Source organism: Ambystoma mexicanum, chromosome 9 (assembly GCF_040938575.1).
Source record: "Ambystoma mexicanum isolate Mex_15411 chromosome 9, UKY_AmexF1_1, whole genome shotgun sequence".
Taxonomy (NCBI): Eukaryota; Metazoa; Chordata; class Amphibia; order Caudata; family Ambystomatidae; genus Ambystoma; species Ambystoma mexicanum.
This window is the reverse complement of record NC_090931.1, coordinates 962,981,075-962,996,671: the sequence shown is the minus strand read 5'-3', so window position 1 is coordinate 962,996,671 and position 15,597 is coordinate 962,981,075. Positions and strand designations below refer to the sequence as shown.

At 46.6% G+C, this 15,597-nt stretch overlaps 1 protein-coding gene across 5 annotated transcripts in view; it reads right to left on the bottom strand.

Moving 5' to 3' along the window:
- The window catches only part of UBR3 (ubiquitin protein ligase E3 component n-recognin 3), a 2,710,065-nt gene that overhangs the window by 1,262,521 nt on the left and 1,431,947 nt on the right, over positions 1-15,597 (bottom strand). For all 5 annotated transcript variants that reach the window (XM_069616177.1, XM_069616176.1, XM_069616178.1 and 2 more), the window contains one exon: positions 1,465-1,553. In XM_069616177.1, the coding sequence (XP_069472278.1) occupies positions 1,465-1,553 (89 nt within the window). The remainder of the gene's footprint in view (positions 1-1,464; positions 1,554-15,597) is intronic.

Sequence of the window (15,597 nt, the reverse complement as noted above, 5' to 3'; positions counted from 1 at the left end):
GCATTGACCGAAGCTTGGGCGCTGATGGTGCGTCAAGAAGGATCAGGCCCTGAGGCTCACAGAAAGGTCCCTGGATTGAAGGCTTGCTCGCCATCTTCGACATCCGTGCCTGAAGGCTCTCCCTATGCCGATGGCATCAGTACCGTTGCTACCTTGCGACTGGGATCACCGAATGCCGCTGAGGCCACTGGGGCCTACTGTTGAGGAGGCTCGCCTGCACCCAGAGCCGCCTTCTCGAATGTTGCTAGCATTTGCGATTTAAAGTCCTCCCACTCTTGCCTAGAGGTCGGCCCTGCCGATAACTTACCCCGTTTTGATGAGTCAGAGTTACGTCAGTGTCGCCTCTTCTTTTTGTGAGAGGACGATGAAGATGAGTGGCTCTCCAATTGAGATCTTTTCTTCGTCTTAGCCGATGCCTACTCTTTCTCAGGTGTGAGTCCCCTCCATTTCGGACTCTGCAGACCGAACAGTCAACCGCGGCAGGGACTTGGACGGCAGTCGGCCCACCATGAGCTTGGCTGCCTGCACCCAGAGAGACTTCGGGTTCATATTACCACACGACATGTACCTCTCAGTGTGGTGACCTGTGCCGAAGCACCACACACAAATATCAGGTGCGTCGGTCACCAAAATCTTGGAGACGCAATCAGTGCAGCATTTGAACCCCAAAATCCGAGGCACAGACATGGTGGCACGCAGAATTGAAATCACACAGGAATGACGAAAAAAGGTTGAGTGGAGTTTAAAAATTCACTATGTCCCTCAAGAGCAGCATGCAGAGCGCGCGGAAAAAGAACTGAAGTAAGGGGTGTAGTGATTTAGTATATATATATATATATATATATATATATATATATATATGACGCCCGACAGTACGTCCGGCGCCGACAATCGAGACCAGAGTCAAGACGGATCGATGATCAACAGCAGAGTTGAGGTCCACTACGCCCCTGTCAAAGTTTGTTCCAAGCAGCTGAGCTGGAAGGGGATATGTAATGAGAAATCTGCGGGAGAAAGCTTTAATCATTGATGTCCTGTTGTTAAGAGGTTAACAAAATATTTCCATTTATGTTAATTATTTGGCACAAAGAAAGCATGAACGGAAACAAAAATAGTTGTTTTTAAAATTGAAATGTATTCTTAACTGCCCAAAAATAAAAATTGACAAGAGAACTACCATTTTACTCTTTGGAAAATAATTTTACATCCAACTTCCAAAAAAAGGACACCCACCTCAAAATCTTATTAGGAGCCCTAAGAAAGATTTTCAAGTAAAGGGGGCTCAGAAAATGCCAAATGGCTCCCCTTAAAACAAAGACACTAAAGTGTGTCAGAAAAGATTTAAAAATGAAGCAAAAACGAATGTACAACATGTTTAAGAGTTTAAAAAAGGGGAGAAAATGTTAGCACAGCCTGAATTTGTATTTATTAATGACAGGTTATGACACCAATATCAAAACATACCAAGATCCATAGCAGTTTCCATGAAACTCTTCTGCCTTGTAGCAAATTCAGCAAGCAGCTTCTGTTGTCTTTCTCTGGCCTTGAGTCGCCTATGTTAGCAAAGAAAAAAAGTTATTTCAAAAATTAACTCAGACCAAATACAACAGCCAAGCATTAAGAATACATCTTAAAGTGAACAAAATTTTAATGGAAAAGTTCTCATGTTTATCACTAACCTTACAGCCAAGTAAATTGTTGAAGAACACCATAACATTGGACTGAAAATGATTTTTAGTTTAAATTTCCCTTGTATTTTGTTTTCTGACACGATTTACTAGTTTGTAAATGGAAAACATGTTCATATTTTTATCATTGATAAGTGTCGCAAATGTTATTTATTTGAATCCATAAAATGACAAATATGGTGAACAATACATTCGGCAAACCAGCAGCAAATCATATCTAGAGAATGGAACCATGTTTGTACAATGGAAAATTGTGTCACAAATTAAACTTCTTAAACAACAAGCAATATTTGTTTATTTGGGACTGGGGAGAAGTGGAATTTAATAGTTTAACGATAAAAGCTTGGTTCTATGAACCTTTGCCACAAATTATTAGGTAAATACATTTGTTGCTAAATTTTGCATTTGTTTTGCAGCAAAATGCAGGGGAAGACCCCTGCTCCCTCCCCTAATATCCCCTCTGCTCAACCCTATTTATACCTTATACACACGTCCATATGCATTTTGTCGCAATAAAAGAGCAAAAAATAAATAAATTGGCAAAACGCATTTGGTGAATCTGTAGTTTGGCAAAAGTGGGCTAGACCAAAGGCTGTGGAGCAGGCCATTCCAGACGTCTGCAGTACGTTAACGGCCAGAAAAGCTTGCCCATGAGACTTTATTGCCGTTGGCATTCCTGGGTAACAGCTTAAGTGGTAAGGTCCATTATTTGTAGGGGAAAAAACTACAAATTAGAGGGCCATAATGCAAAGGAAGGCTGGCCCCTCTTCCATATCCAATGTAAAGTACATATTTGCAGCACAACGAGGCTATATAAAGCAATGGGACAGTGGTGGTGGGTAAGGCATGTGAGTTCTTGAACTTCTAGAGACACTGAAAATGGGAGAAAGTGGTAGAAGGAATGAGCGGAGCAAGGGGTGAGTGTTAGGCAGAAACCTGTGCAGTTCCCTTAGGGACCACTGCAAAAGATTTAAGACTACAGGTGTTTGGCAGTAAACCCACTTGGTAGCAGTCTGTACCACACAGATTCACTAGGTAGCTGTGGCTGAGCAGTCAGACTTCCCTCAAGAAGAGTTAGGCAGTATGCAGAGTATACACAATAGGTACAGAGACACAGTAGCACAAACAAACACTGACCTGAGCTTTGGTGTAAAAGTATATAATTATTTATTTAAAAACACACTTGTGATTTACACTAGCAAAAACGAGGTAAGTAAATTCAGCACACAGTCACTATCATATATATACAACCCTATTCCCCTTAGACAAGTCTTAGTGAGAAACACCACTTATTTTCAGACAGAGGTGAGCGCTTAACATAAGATGACACTTAATTATATAAGTTGTAAAGAAAGGGGGGGCTGAAGGCAGAGTTAAGGAAGCACACAAGTTTCAATACTTTTACAAAGAACCACAGTAAGGCAGGATAGGCAGAGTTCTACTGGAGAGCAAGGAAGTCAACTGCAAGGCCCACTCTTGGAGAGAGCAAGCAGAAGGGGTCCAGGTTCACACAGTGGGGTTATGCCCAAAGAGTCTTGTAGATAGTTCACACAAAAAGGATGAAATTAAAGTCAGGAAAAGTTAGCTAGGTTGTCCCAGGCTAGCCCAGGTTAGAAAGTCGAGGTTTTACTGTCACCCCGAACGATCTGTCGCAAGGGAAGCCAGGCGGAACACAGTACCTTAAGTGTGAAGGAAGCTCCAGCGGGGGCAGTTGTTCATGGCAGCAAGTGCAAGTCGGTGTTTCGTCCAGAGGAAGAAGAGGTCTCGCCTTGGAGGAAAGATGAAGGTCGTTGCACTGCCAGGGAAGAAACCAGCCGCGGAGTTCTTCGGTTAAAAGGTACTACCCTTCTCTTCGCGGTAGTGGGCAACCGTGGTATTCCAGTTGCCGGGGTGCTTGGCACGAGCAAGGCAGCCACGAGATGCTCCAGGAAGGTGAAAAGAAGGCAAAACTGGTTATCCCCACCAGTCAAAGGAAGAAGACTCTCCGGACTGGAGATCTCCTCTGTCGTCGGGAAAAGTGGTGGGACGGTTCAGCAGGGCTCCACCGGTGGTGTCGTCGTTTGCAGGTCGGCTCAGCTTCTCCCTCCTCGGATTCTTAGGTCCTGTGGCGACTTCTGAAGTTCCAGTCCCCAAAGCCCTGCTTTTATGCAGCACACCCCCATTCACTCAGCCTAGCTGTCAATCAAACATGCTAAGTGGTGAGCCAGCCGGCTCACCACTTGGGCCAATCACACAAGAGTGCGACTTGAGTTACCAAGGTAACTCAGTCCAGGGTGCCTAAACCCCCTCCCACATCCACTGTGGTACCCAGACAGAGTGGCACCACTATTGGAGGCTTCTGTGGAGAAGCCCGCCAAAAAGTGGAACAAAGGGCTCTACTTGGGTTGGAGTCACAGAAGAGAACACAAACGCCATTTTAGAATCGAGTTCTGGCAAAAAATACCAACCAGTGAATTAATATTAAATAAATAAACCGGCGGTATGTTCGAGGCTATAAGAATTAAATAATTAAAGTTGGTAGCCTCGAACAATGGGAAAATCCCATAGAGATATATTTGCGGTCGAATATAAAAAGTAGTATCCACTGCCACCAGGCAAAACTCGATCAGGGGGGACGGAGACGTGCCCTCTCGAACAACAGACCCCGGGGCAATCAAATTGCCCCGACCAGTACGTCCACAATATGATGGTTTGTACTGGTTTCTGTTCATAATTTGGGACTAGTACAGCCAATGGTGACTTTACATGCCCTGGGAGACAGTAGTAAGTCCCAGGGTATGGAGTCTATGTTGGGGGGTGGCTACGACACCCCTGGGTTACGGCACGGAGGGTGCTGTGTAACCCACATAAAAAAAAAACACATGAGACCCTATGGAGTAAAAGACCCCATAGCCCATTAAACACATTGAAAGATAAAGGAACACCTCAAATCATGTCTAAGAGTGGGAGTAAAAGAATCTCACTCTTAGCAAGAGAGAAAAAAATAAACCCCAAAAATCCAGCAAAGCTGCTCAGGGACTCATTAGGTTTGGGAAATTAGCCTTACAGAGAATTCTCCCTAACAGTGAGGCATTAGGAGCGAACAATTTACACAGAACGCAGGCTTGTAACGTTGGGTATATGCAGCGATCCAAGCAACCTCATTGGTTGCTGGTCCCAAAATGGCTCCAATAAACAGAATGCTGAACGTTAACTTCAATTGCTTAATGTGTATGCACCATGAAATGGCAAGAAAGGAGACAGAAAGACAGGTTCAACTAAGTAGAGAAACTTGTCAGAAAGAGAAAAGAGAGACTCGATGTGAGGAGGGACCTGTGGATGCTGTTTAATTATTTGCCCACCCCACTGACCACCCATGGCCATTCCTACCACCCACTACCTGCTTCCCCATTCAAACACACAAATACCCCTGCAATGTCTAAGGATAGAGCTGTGCTTTCTAAACAGGCACCTGAAAGGTTATTGCTTGATTGAAGCTACACACCAGCTAAGGCAGCTTCTGATGTAATACACCTTTCTTAAACAAGTGTACCTTCAACCACTTGTTAGAAAGCAGTATGGGTGCCCTTAGCATCTTTTCCTTGCACTCAATACCTGTTTAAAACCAGTATTGGCCAAGCCAACGGTTTTGGCTCTTCCATAGGCATTAGACGGGCACTGCCATAATAATACCAAAGTACTAGCACCATTTGCCAACTGTAGCCATCTCATGGTCAGAAAGTAGTGCCTTGAAAATTCAGATGCTATCCCTACACAAAAGCGTAAACTGCTGGCTTTGCCAATGCTTGCTTACTTTTAGCCAAGGATTGGGAAGAACAATCATCAGATGAGGTATGTGTACTTGTGCAAGGATACAGCACTTTAGCTTACTGTTTCCTTCCAATGATGAGGGAATGAATGCAGTGCACACTGCAAAGCCAAGAGTGGGCAAAGGAGTGGGCCAATCTCCTCCAGAATGCAGTGGGACCTTCTTTCCGTCTACCAGTTCCACCTTGATCATTCCCGGTCTGTCAGCACCCCTAGCCTATTTCGCGCTAGTGGTCGCTTTCACTATACTATATCAAATACACACACTGTAATGCCAGTTCCACACTCAATCAAACCCTTTCTAAACAAAATGTAGCCTTACCCTGTCCCCCTCACTTCCTCAAAGTACTTCTTGGACATCAGCCTATATTGACAAATAGATGGCCCCTAGACATATTAAGGTTCTCCTGCCTCACTGAAACGTGCTTTCCCTGGCAGCAGCCATTTACGCCCAATGCCTGCTTCTCTGTCTCCAACCGATTTAAGCAGCTACACAAAGACTTGGCCCAAGTCCTGGCACCTCCCCTCCTCCCTGGCATGGCCCATCATATCAAACACAGTGCAGGTTTGTCAGAAGGGGCAGGTGACGGGCCAGTATATATGAGGCGCCACGCCCCACAACGCCATTTCACTCTGTCGCCCAGGGTCTGCAGAGCGGACAAGCTGTTCAAGCTATCCAATAGGGGCAGGCTGGGAGGGCGAAGAATTTGTGGGAGTGATTTGTTCTTCTAATTCATTCTTTCTCCCACAGATTCTGGAGGAGGAAGAATGCGAGATTATAGCCCTACAAAGCAGGCATCCTACCCTCATTGGTAATCCAAGCAGCAATGTTTGGTAAAAGTGTGTAGCTAGGTCCACATAGCTGCCTGGTAAATGTCCAAGACAAGGTCTACAATCTGCAGGGAAGAGGTGGCAGTCAGCCCTTTGGGCGAATGAGCCCCGAGATCTTCAGTACATCTTTACCAGCCAGATCTTAGCATTCTGAGATACACGGTCTGTTTGGTCACAGCACTGCCAACAAGGGGCACCAGCATAACCCACAAAAAGCTGTTCATCTTTTCTGATGTCCCTCGTCCAAGAGAGGTAGTAGCTGAGGAGCCGCACCGTATCCAGTCAATGGAATCAATCCTCTGCCTTGGAAGGATAAGGCAGAGGAAAAATACAGGAAAATGTATCGTTTGAGAGAGATGAAAATTTGATACCACCTTATTGAAGAAAGAGCAGCTTCACTCTCAACATCACCTTCTCTTTGCAGGAAACCAAATAACTTCAACAAATCACTCACCCATCTTGTGGAAGTGATGGCTACCACGAAAATCACATTAAGAGTGAGCAACCATAAAGAACAAAAATGCAAGGGCTCAAACAGAGTGCCCTCAAGTAAGATTAACACTACATCCAAATCCCACATCTGAATAAACTGGCATGGAGGAAACTGATTGCATATTCCCTGCAACAACTGCATAACTGTAGGAATTGTGAAGAAAGAGCCTTGCTCAGGGGTCTGCTTAAAAACCGAGATAGAGGCCAGGTACCACCAGGTACCACTTTACAGTGCCGATCTGCAGGCCCTTTGGTGTCAAGATAAATAGAAAATTCAAAACAGAGGATGTAAGACAAGTAAAAGCGGCCAGAGCCCACTCCACAGCACCAAAACAGGAATTCACGCCACCTGCAGGAGTAAATGGTCTTAGTGCCAGGTCTCTTAAGCTGATAAGAGCACATTGAGTGGGTCATCCAATAAGTCCCCCGCTTGTACCTCAGCCTTTCAGCAGCCAAACATGAAGGTTCAGCCTGCTGAGGTTTAGATGGAGGAGCCACCCTCCTGACTGTGCGAGCAAATCCACACTCATTGGAAGATGACAGGGAAGTCATGTGACCATGCCCAGCACCTTTGTGTCCATTCGACCATCAATGCATCCCCCAGACCTCCCTGCTGAGGAAATTTTCTGGACCAGGACAACTTGCACTTTTCTTTCACACTGTAAGCAAAGCGGTCCACTTGAGGACACCCGCCCAACTCAAGAATATCATCGCCAGAACTTCCCGACAGAGCTGCTGTCAGAAACACTTTGTTCTCCAGAGCCCAGAACCACAGTCGCATTGCTTCTGTGCATGTAGGAAAGGACCCTACACCAACTTACATGGCCACAGTGCTGTGTCAACACCAGTAAAACCTGCCCTTCACAGAGGGAAGGCAACAAGCGCCAGCATACCCAGCCACAATTCCAGCAAATTGATGTGCTCCCAACACTCAAAGAGAGACCACTGTTCACTGAATGTCAGATATTGCAGGAAAGCACCCCAGCCTTTTAAAGAAGCATATGTGACTACTGTGTTTTGTGGCAAGGTTTGGAGAAGTCATGCCCCCTTCAGCAGGTTGCCTTGCAGGGATCACCATGCCAGGTCTTGAGAAGCTCTGCTCGAGACCAACAAAATGTCTGATATGTTTCCCTTAAACTGCGATCACCGACTACCCAGAAGCCACCAAAGCCATCTCATGCACAATCAAGCCTCTGGCAACACCAACAAACATGCCAACAATAAGATTCCAATAGACGCAGGACGTGAGAGGCTGTGACTCCTGCTGGGATTAGAACAAAAACTACTTTGAAGATATTCACCACACGATCCTCAGTGAAGCCCTGCCTAGGCTAGTGTCCAGTACTGCACAGATAAAAGAGAGGGATTGGGGTGGTAAAACCCAAGACTTCCTGAAATTCAGGGGAAGCCCAAGCTGTGCAACAGGCAGCACACGTTTGAAATTCTAGTCACACCAACCAGTCCAACAGATCGAGGTTGGAGCATTTGGGCCAGTGTCAGTGCGCAGGTACAAATTCAGATCCAAGATGGGATGCAAACCCTTGTCTTTCTTCTGAACCAGAAAGTAAACTAAATACCAGCCTCTCCCTCGGTACGAGCAAGACACCAATTCTATTGCGCCTTCTCCCAAAGCAGACTATCTCCTTCAACAAAAGAGGGTCTAAGCAAAAGCGGGCTGGGAGGAGGATGGTCTGGAGGGCGTGGAGTAAAAGGGAGACCATATCCCTGGTGTATGACCTGCATGGCCCAAGCCATGGATGAGGTGCAACTATTACAGCTTGGTCTTGTCTGTGTGGAAATAAAGACGGTGTGTTGTATCTGTGCTTCCCTGAATGGATGAGTGATGTCATTAGTGGAGTTTGAAATGTCATGCCTAGTAGAATTATGCCCACCCCCGGTATTCCAGGATGGTCAGTTGGAAGGATGTAGCCTGGGTTAGGGGGTGAGAGGGTCCAGTTCCAATGTATCTTACAAGATGTAACTTAAGAATATTAAAATAACTTGCTGGAAACTTAACTGAAGCGCCTTGGAAGTCGCTTTATAACATTGGCGACAAGGTGGTCCAGTGTGGGGCCCACAATCTGACTAATGTGTGCTTGGAAACAAGGAAGGGGAACTGCTGCAGTGGGGGAAGCAGCTAGCCAAGGATCCACTGCCCCCAAGTAACAGCCCACCACCCATGGAGGCCTGCAAGAGCAGGGCAAGCCATGTGCAAAGGAAAGGTAATGAACAAATGTAGCATCCAGAGCGGCCTCCTAATGGAGGAAATGGATGTTAAAATGGAGCATTGTGGAGTGGAAAGAAGGAGGAGGACAATGCTATAGCAATGTGTTCGACTAATTATTTACTGTTGACAAAGAGTCAAGTAAGACAAAATGATTGGTTCACTGGCGGCTTAAATTCTGGGAGTGTCCATAATTCTACTAGGCATGATATTACAAACTACACTAATGACATCAAACATACACTCCGATAAGACACAGATACAGCACACCTCCCTTCTTTGCAGACAGACAATACTGGGATATAACAAACCTCCTCTACCTCTCCTACCATGACACACATACTTCTTAATATGTACAATATCTTCGGCACACATACTTCTGGTGCACAATAACAATATCTCAGCCCAGGGAATAATACAAAATCTCCACATTCTCTAGCCCACCCTACCCTCCCCAACCTTCTTGTTGAAAAGATAACCATATACTACTGTAATGCAAAAGAAATAAATGACCTTGAAAACATCAAGTCGAGAAAACACTGAAAAGACAGACTGCTCCCAATACTGGTACTAAGATGAGGTGGCCCGAGGAGGCATAGACATCAACCTGTCAAAGTACCAAGGGACTTTGACAGCCCACCCCTCAAGAATGTGCGACAATGTATAAAGACAAACCATGGACAACAGTTGTAGTCGATCCCAGTGCGGAACTCGGCTGCAGCGCCCGGTAGGGGAAGCAGCAGACAGAGAGCGTGTTCTGCACTGGAAATCAAAAGTCTGTTTGCTGACCCGAGGAGAAGAGGAACCGAGGATAGCGGCGGTCGGCTGCTTGAGTTCTCACATGATTCGGAGGTGTGGACCCATGCACGACACAAAGGGCAAGAAGAGTCGGGCAGCCCAGGAGCTGGAAGCGCAGCTGAAACAGACGGGGAAAGCCAAGCCAGCCCAGATGACTGACCGCCATCCCTGGAAACCCTGATGACGTGACAAAGCCAAAGAGCAGGTATCGGGTGGTACAGGAGACCCGGAAGGGTCGCAGGCAGGAGGCGTGCATGCAATCCTTAGCTGGCTTGGTGCTAGGCATACTGCTGACAGATTACTGAAGGGTCGAGAGTGCATCCAACCTATTCCTCCTTGTACGAGTGGTGAAGAGAAGCCCACTGGCCACCAGGGAAGGCTCTGGGACATTGTCCACCATAACAGTGGGCAAGAGAAGCCAACTGGCCACCAGGGAAGGGTATGGGACCCTGTCCACCATAGCAGTGGCAAAGAGGAGACCACTGGTCATGCAAGAAGGGACTGGGAGCTGAACAAAAGTAAACCAAAGCATAGAGGAAGTCTTCCTCATTATAGTAGCAAGATAAGTCCACTAGTTTCAAAAGAAGGGTCTGGAACCCAAATGTGAATGAGTGAAACTCTCTAGGTTCTCTTCATCGTCACTGTGGTCAAGAGGAGACCGCGAGAGGCCAGAGAAGAGTCTGGGATCCTAACAAGATTTGGGACTTTGTTGAAAAAAGTCACAGTGACAAAGTGTTTATCACGCTGGAAGAAGTGAGAAAGAAGTTTATCAAGCAATACCAGGAGCCGGGAGTCACACTCCTGTCACAAAATCAGAAGTTTTGATAGAAACGCCAGGGGAAGGGAGTCATTCCCACTGGCCTTGTGTTGAGCTGCACCAAAGCATACCAAGAAAAGGGAGGCATTTTCTTGGTCCCGAACTGAGAGATGAGCTGGAGACACCAGTCATTCTCCTGGAGAGAACATTGTGTAAAGACAGACTGAAATCAGCAAGCCAGATTAAGGGAGTCATTCTCCCTGGTATATTTGTTTTGGGAAAACATTTTGTTGAACCCCATTGCAGAAGAAGAATAAGGAAGCCAAGCCATGCTCCTTAAAGAAGGAACTTTCTGTTAGTTTACTTTTTCAGTTTTAGTGTGAGGAACAGAAGTTGGTTGGGACACAGGATGGTGGAATTTACATGACAGACTTTCTGACAGACCCTTTTAGTATTCGTTTTAAGGCAGGGAAACCCCTCTTAGAAGTTGCAAATAGCAAGGATCTTTTCTACATAAAGAAATAAAAGTCTATAACCAAAACCATGCCATCTGTGTGTCAGCATCCTTCTTCGACGCAACATCCTTACAATTAATGCTCTAAAATTGAAACACTGGAATTTGACTGGTCATATTGAAATGTGTCCTTACTGTGTTAACAAAGCATACTCTAACTTGCCCTGCTCTAGTAACTGAGCATACTATGATATGCTCTTAATGTGATAACCAGAAATTTGGAATATGACCCTATTGTACCAACTGGGCATATTGAAAAGTGTCTTTGATGTGCTAAGTGAACCTATTGAATATGGTCTTTCTGTGATGACTACATTGGAATCTACACTTAGTGTGCTAACAGGCCAACTAGAATCTGCCCTTAAGGTTCTGGTTGGATATATAGAATATGGATACCTGGGAATACTGGAAAATGGGACTCTAGTGCTAACTTGGTTCAATGGAAAGTAGCACAAGTGTGCAAAATGGGCCTAGTGAATGTGGCCTTGCAGCACTACCTGTGCATAATCCAATCTGGCTTCACTGTGCTACCCAGGAATACTAAAAAAGAACAAGTTACTTCGTACCTTGTAACGTTCTTTCGACGGGATGTTCCTCCGACGTATTCCTTATCGTTGATAATAGATTTCCAGCTTGCAGGCCTCGGAAATTTTTTCTGTAGAGGGCACTGCGCGTCGACGTCCACCGAGTCGATGTCCCTCGACGGCCACCGTATCGGCGCAGACATCACCATGTCCATAAATAGCCACGCGCTGCGTCCATTGCTCAGTTCCGTTTTGTAGCATAAGAATAGTCATGCCTGAATTGGTTATTGACCTTGAAGGAGCATAAGCTGCAACCACAAGGGAAGCATCACTGCGGGGATGGATGGGAGGGGCGATAAGGAATACGTCGGAGGAACATCCCGTCGAAAGAACGTTACAAGGTAAGAAGTAACTTGTTCTTCGAAGGGATTGTGTCCTCCGACGTATTCCTTATCTTTGATAGACTCCCATAGCAGTGGCATGTAATTGGAGGTGGGAGTGAGAATGTTATGTATCCCTTTAGGGATGGACCGAATGTAATACGCCCTTGCCAAATCTGGTCTCTTGAGTAGTGGAGGAATCCAGATTGTAAAATTTTGTGAATGTATGTGCAGACGACCATGTGGCAGCCGCACATATGTCTCGTACCAGTACCCCTCTTTGGAGAGCCGAAGATGCTGCGATACCCCTGGTTGAATGAGCCCTGAGATTTTGGGGTGGCTCTTTCCCTGCCAGTTTGTAACATTCCAGAATGGCCAAAATAATCCACCTGGAGATGGTTTGTTTTGTTATGGGTAGTCCCAACTTGTGACCCGAGTATCCTACAAACAGTTGGTCTGCTTGCCTGATCCTAGCCATTCTGCTGATATAAAAAGCTGAGAGCTCTCCTTGCGTCCAGCCAATGTAGCCTTTCCTCCTCTTCCCCGGATGGGGAGGAGGGTAGAACGAAGGTAAGGTAATTTTCTGAGTAATATGAAATTCAGAAACCACCTTTGGGAGGAAATTAGGCTTCACCTGTAGGACAACTTTGTCCTTGTGGAAAACTGTATGTGGGGGTTTACAGGAGAGAGCTTGTAGCTCCCTCACCCTCCTAGCAGATGTTAGTGCTACCAATAGGACAGTTTTAAGTGTGAGAAATATCAGCGAACAAGAGTGAAGTGGTTCGAATGGAGTGCCCATTAGGAAGTTTAAGACTAAATTTAAGTCCCATAAGGGAACCTGGAATGGTTTTATGAGGATAAACATTAGTTAATCCCTTGAGAAATTGTATCACTAGAGGAAGTTTGAAATACGATGGTTGCTCCGCAGTGCGCTTGAAGATAGAAAGCGCTGCGAGATAGCCTTTTACAGTGCCAACTTGAAGGCCTGAGTTTGCCAAGTAGAGTAGAAACGATAACACTGTTGGTGTACCACATGAAAAAGGGTCGATATTCTCTTCCCTACACCAGCTGCAAAATTTGTTCCAACGGCAGCGGTATAAAGACTTTGTTGCTGGTCTTCTGGCCGAAAGCAACACCTCCATGACGTCATCAGGGAGATCCCAATCTTTGTACCTCACTATTTCAGAAGCCAAGCGTGAAGGTTGAGGATTCTGGTGTCTGGATGGAGAACCTGAAATCCCTTCTGCGAGAGAAGATTCTCTTTGAGTGGAAGACGGATTGGAGGACAAATGGACATATCTAGAAGGTCCGGGTGCCACGTTCTCCTGGCCCAATCCGGGGCAATAAGGATCATGGTTTTCCGGAATCTTCTCAACCTCCTGATCATTTGAGGAATAACAGGGACTGGTGGGAACGCGTAAAGGAGTGGAAACTCCCAGTCCACTACGAACGCGTCTCGTAGAGCTCCTCTCGGGGGAAATTCCCTTGAACAGAACAGATCGCACTTCCTGTTGGTGCTTGTGGCGAACAGATCCACCTGAGGGGTTCCCCAAAGGGCGAAGATCTCTTGAAGGACTTCCTGAGCTAGCTCCCACTCGTGGGAGACTGTGCTCTGCCTGCTCAGAGCGTCCGCTGTCAAGTTCTTCTCTCCGGCTAGGTGGACTGCCAATAGAGAGATTCCTTCTTGGATTGCCCAAAACCAGAGCTGCATCGCCTCTCTGCACAGTGGCAGTGATCCTACGCCTCCTCTTTTGTTGAGGTAGTGCATGGCCACCGTGTTGTCTGTCATTATCAGGACATTTCTCCCCTGTACTGATGGCAGGAAAGCTTTCAGCGCTAGTCTGATCGCTCCCAGCTCCAATAGGTTGATGTGTAGTCTGGACTCCGATGGAGACCAACGACCGCTGATGGTCAAATCGTTGGCATGGGCTCCCCACCCCGTGAGTGAGGCGTCTGACTACTGTTATCTCCGGCCATGGTTGCCAAAACAGTTCTCCTTTCAAGATGTTCTCTGGATAGGCCCACCATTGAAGGTCACGGGCTACCTTGTCCGGAATCCAGAGGAGATCTGTCATTCTCCCTGAGAATTGCAACCACTGACTTCTCAGTGCCCACTGAAGAGATCTCATTCTCAGGAGAGCCTCTGGCACAAGGAAGATGCAGGATGCCATGAGGCCTAGCAACCTCAAAAAGTCGAAGGCTGGGAGACGTTGGGCATTTTGAAATTTGGTGACCATCTGTAGAATATCTTGAGCCCTCACCTCTGGTGGCGAGGCTTTTCCCAGGGAAGTGTCCAGGACCACTCCAATGAACTGTAGTCTCTGTGATGGTATCATCTGTGACTTCTTTAAATTGAGGGAGAAGCCCAGTTTGTGAAGGAAGCGGCAGACATAATCTAGCTGAGCCTGGGCCTGTTTCGAAGATACAGCCCTGATAAGCCAAAAGTCCAGGTAGGGGTAGACATGGTTCCCTTCCCTCCTTAGACTCGCCGCCACTACCGACATCAGCTTGGTGAAGACCCTCGGGGCGGAGGTCAGCCCAAATGGCAGGACTCGAAATTGATAATGAGAGTCGCCAATTGCGAACCTCAGGTATTTCCTGTGTTTGAGATGGATTGGCACATGGAAATAAGCATCCTGAAGATCCAGAGATCTGAGAGAGAGTTACCATCTTGAACTTGTCCTTCCTGAGGAACTTGTTCAATTCTCGTAAGTCCAGGATGGGTCTCAGTCCTCCGTCCTTCTTTGGTATGAGAAAGTAGGGGGAGTACCAGCCCTTGTTCCTGTCCGCTACAGGTACCGGTTCTATGGCACCTTTCTCTAGCAGGTCTATAATTTCCTGCAAGAGGAGCGGATCTGGAACTTTTAGAGAGCTGTTCCCCGGTGGATGACTCTGAGGGATGTGTAGAAAGGGTAGGCAGTAACCCTGGGCAACTGTCTCCAATGCCGAAGCATCTGACTTTCTAGCCTGCCATTCTGTCAGATGGTGAGTTAACCTGCCCCCTACAGGTGTATTGTGTGGAAAGGCCTCAGAGTGTTTTGGGGGGCGGCTGATGCAGATGCCGAGGGTAAAGAGGCACCTGCTGCTGCTGCGGCCTTAGTACCTTTGACCCGTCCACCTCGGGTGAATCTCCTTTGGCCTCTTTGAGCCGGCTGTCCTCTGCTTTTCCCGAATGCGGAATAATAGTGAAAGGACCTTCCTCTCCCAGAGGTTCTTGAGGGGCGAAAAGGAGTTTGGCGGATAGCAGCTCCTAAAGATTTTGCTGCTGTTTTAGAAGTCTGCAACTTTTCCAGACTGTCATCAGCCTTTTTTCCGAATAGTGAAGAGCCGTCAAAGGGCATATTCAAAAGTCTGGCCTGTACATCTGGAGCAAAGCCAGACTTGCGCAACCACGCATACCTGCGGATTGTTGTACTTGCCACCATGGCCCTGCTGATACTGTCAGCGGAATCGATGCCAGTTTGAAGTGATTTGCACATGGCATCTTTGCCATCTTTAATAATGTTAAGGGAGGCTTCCTTTTCCTCTTCTTCGGGTATGCAGTCAGCCGCTGATGAAGCACACTCCCATAGTGTGTGACTG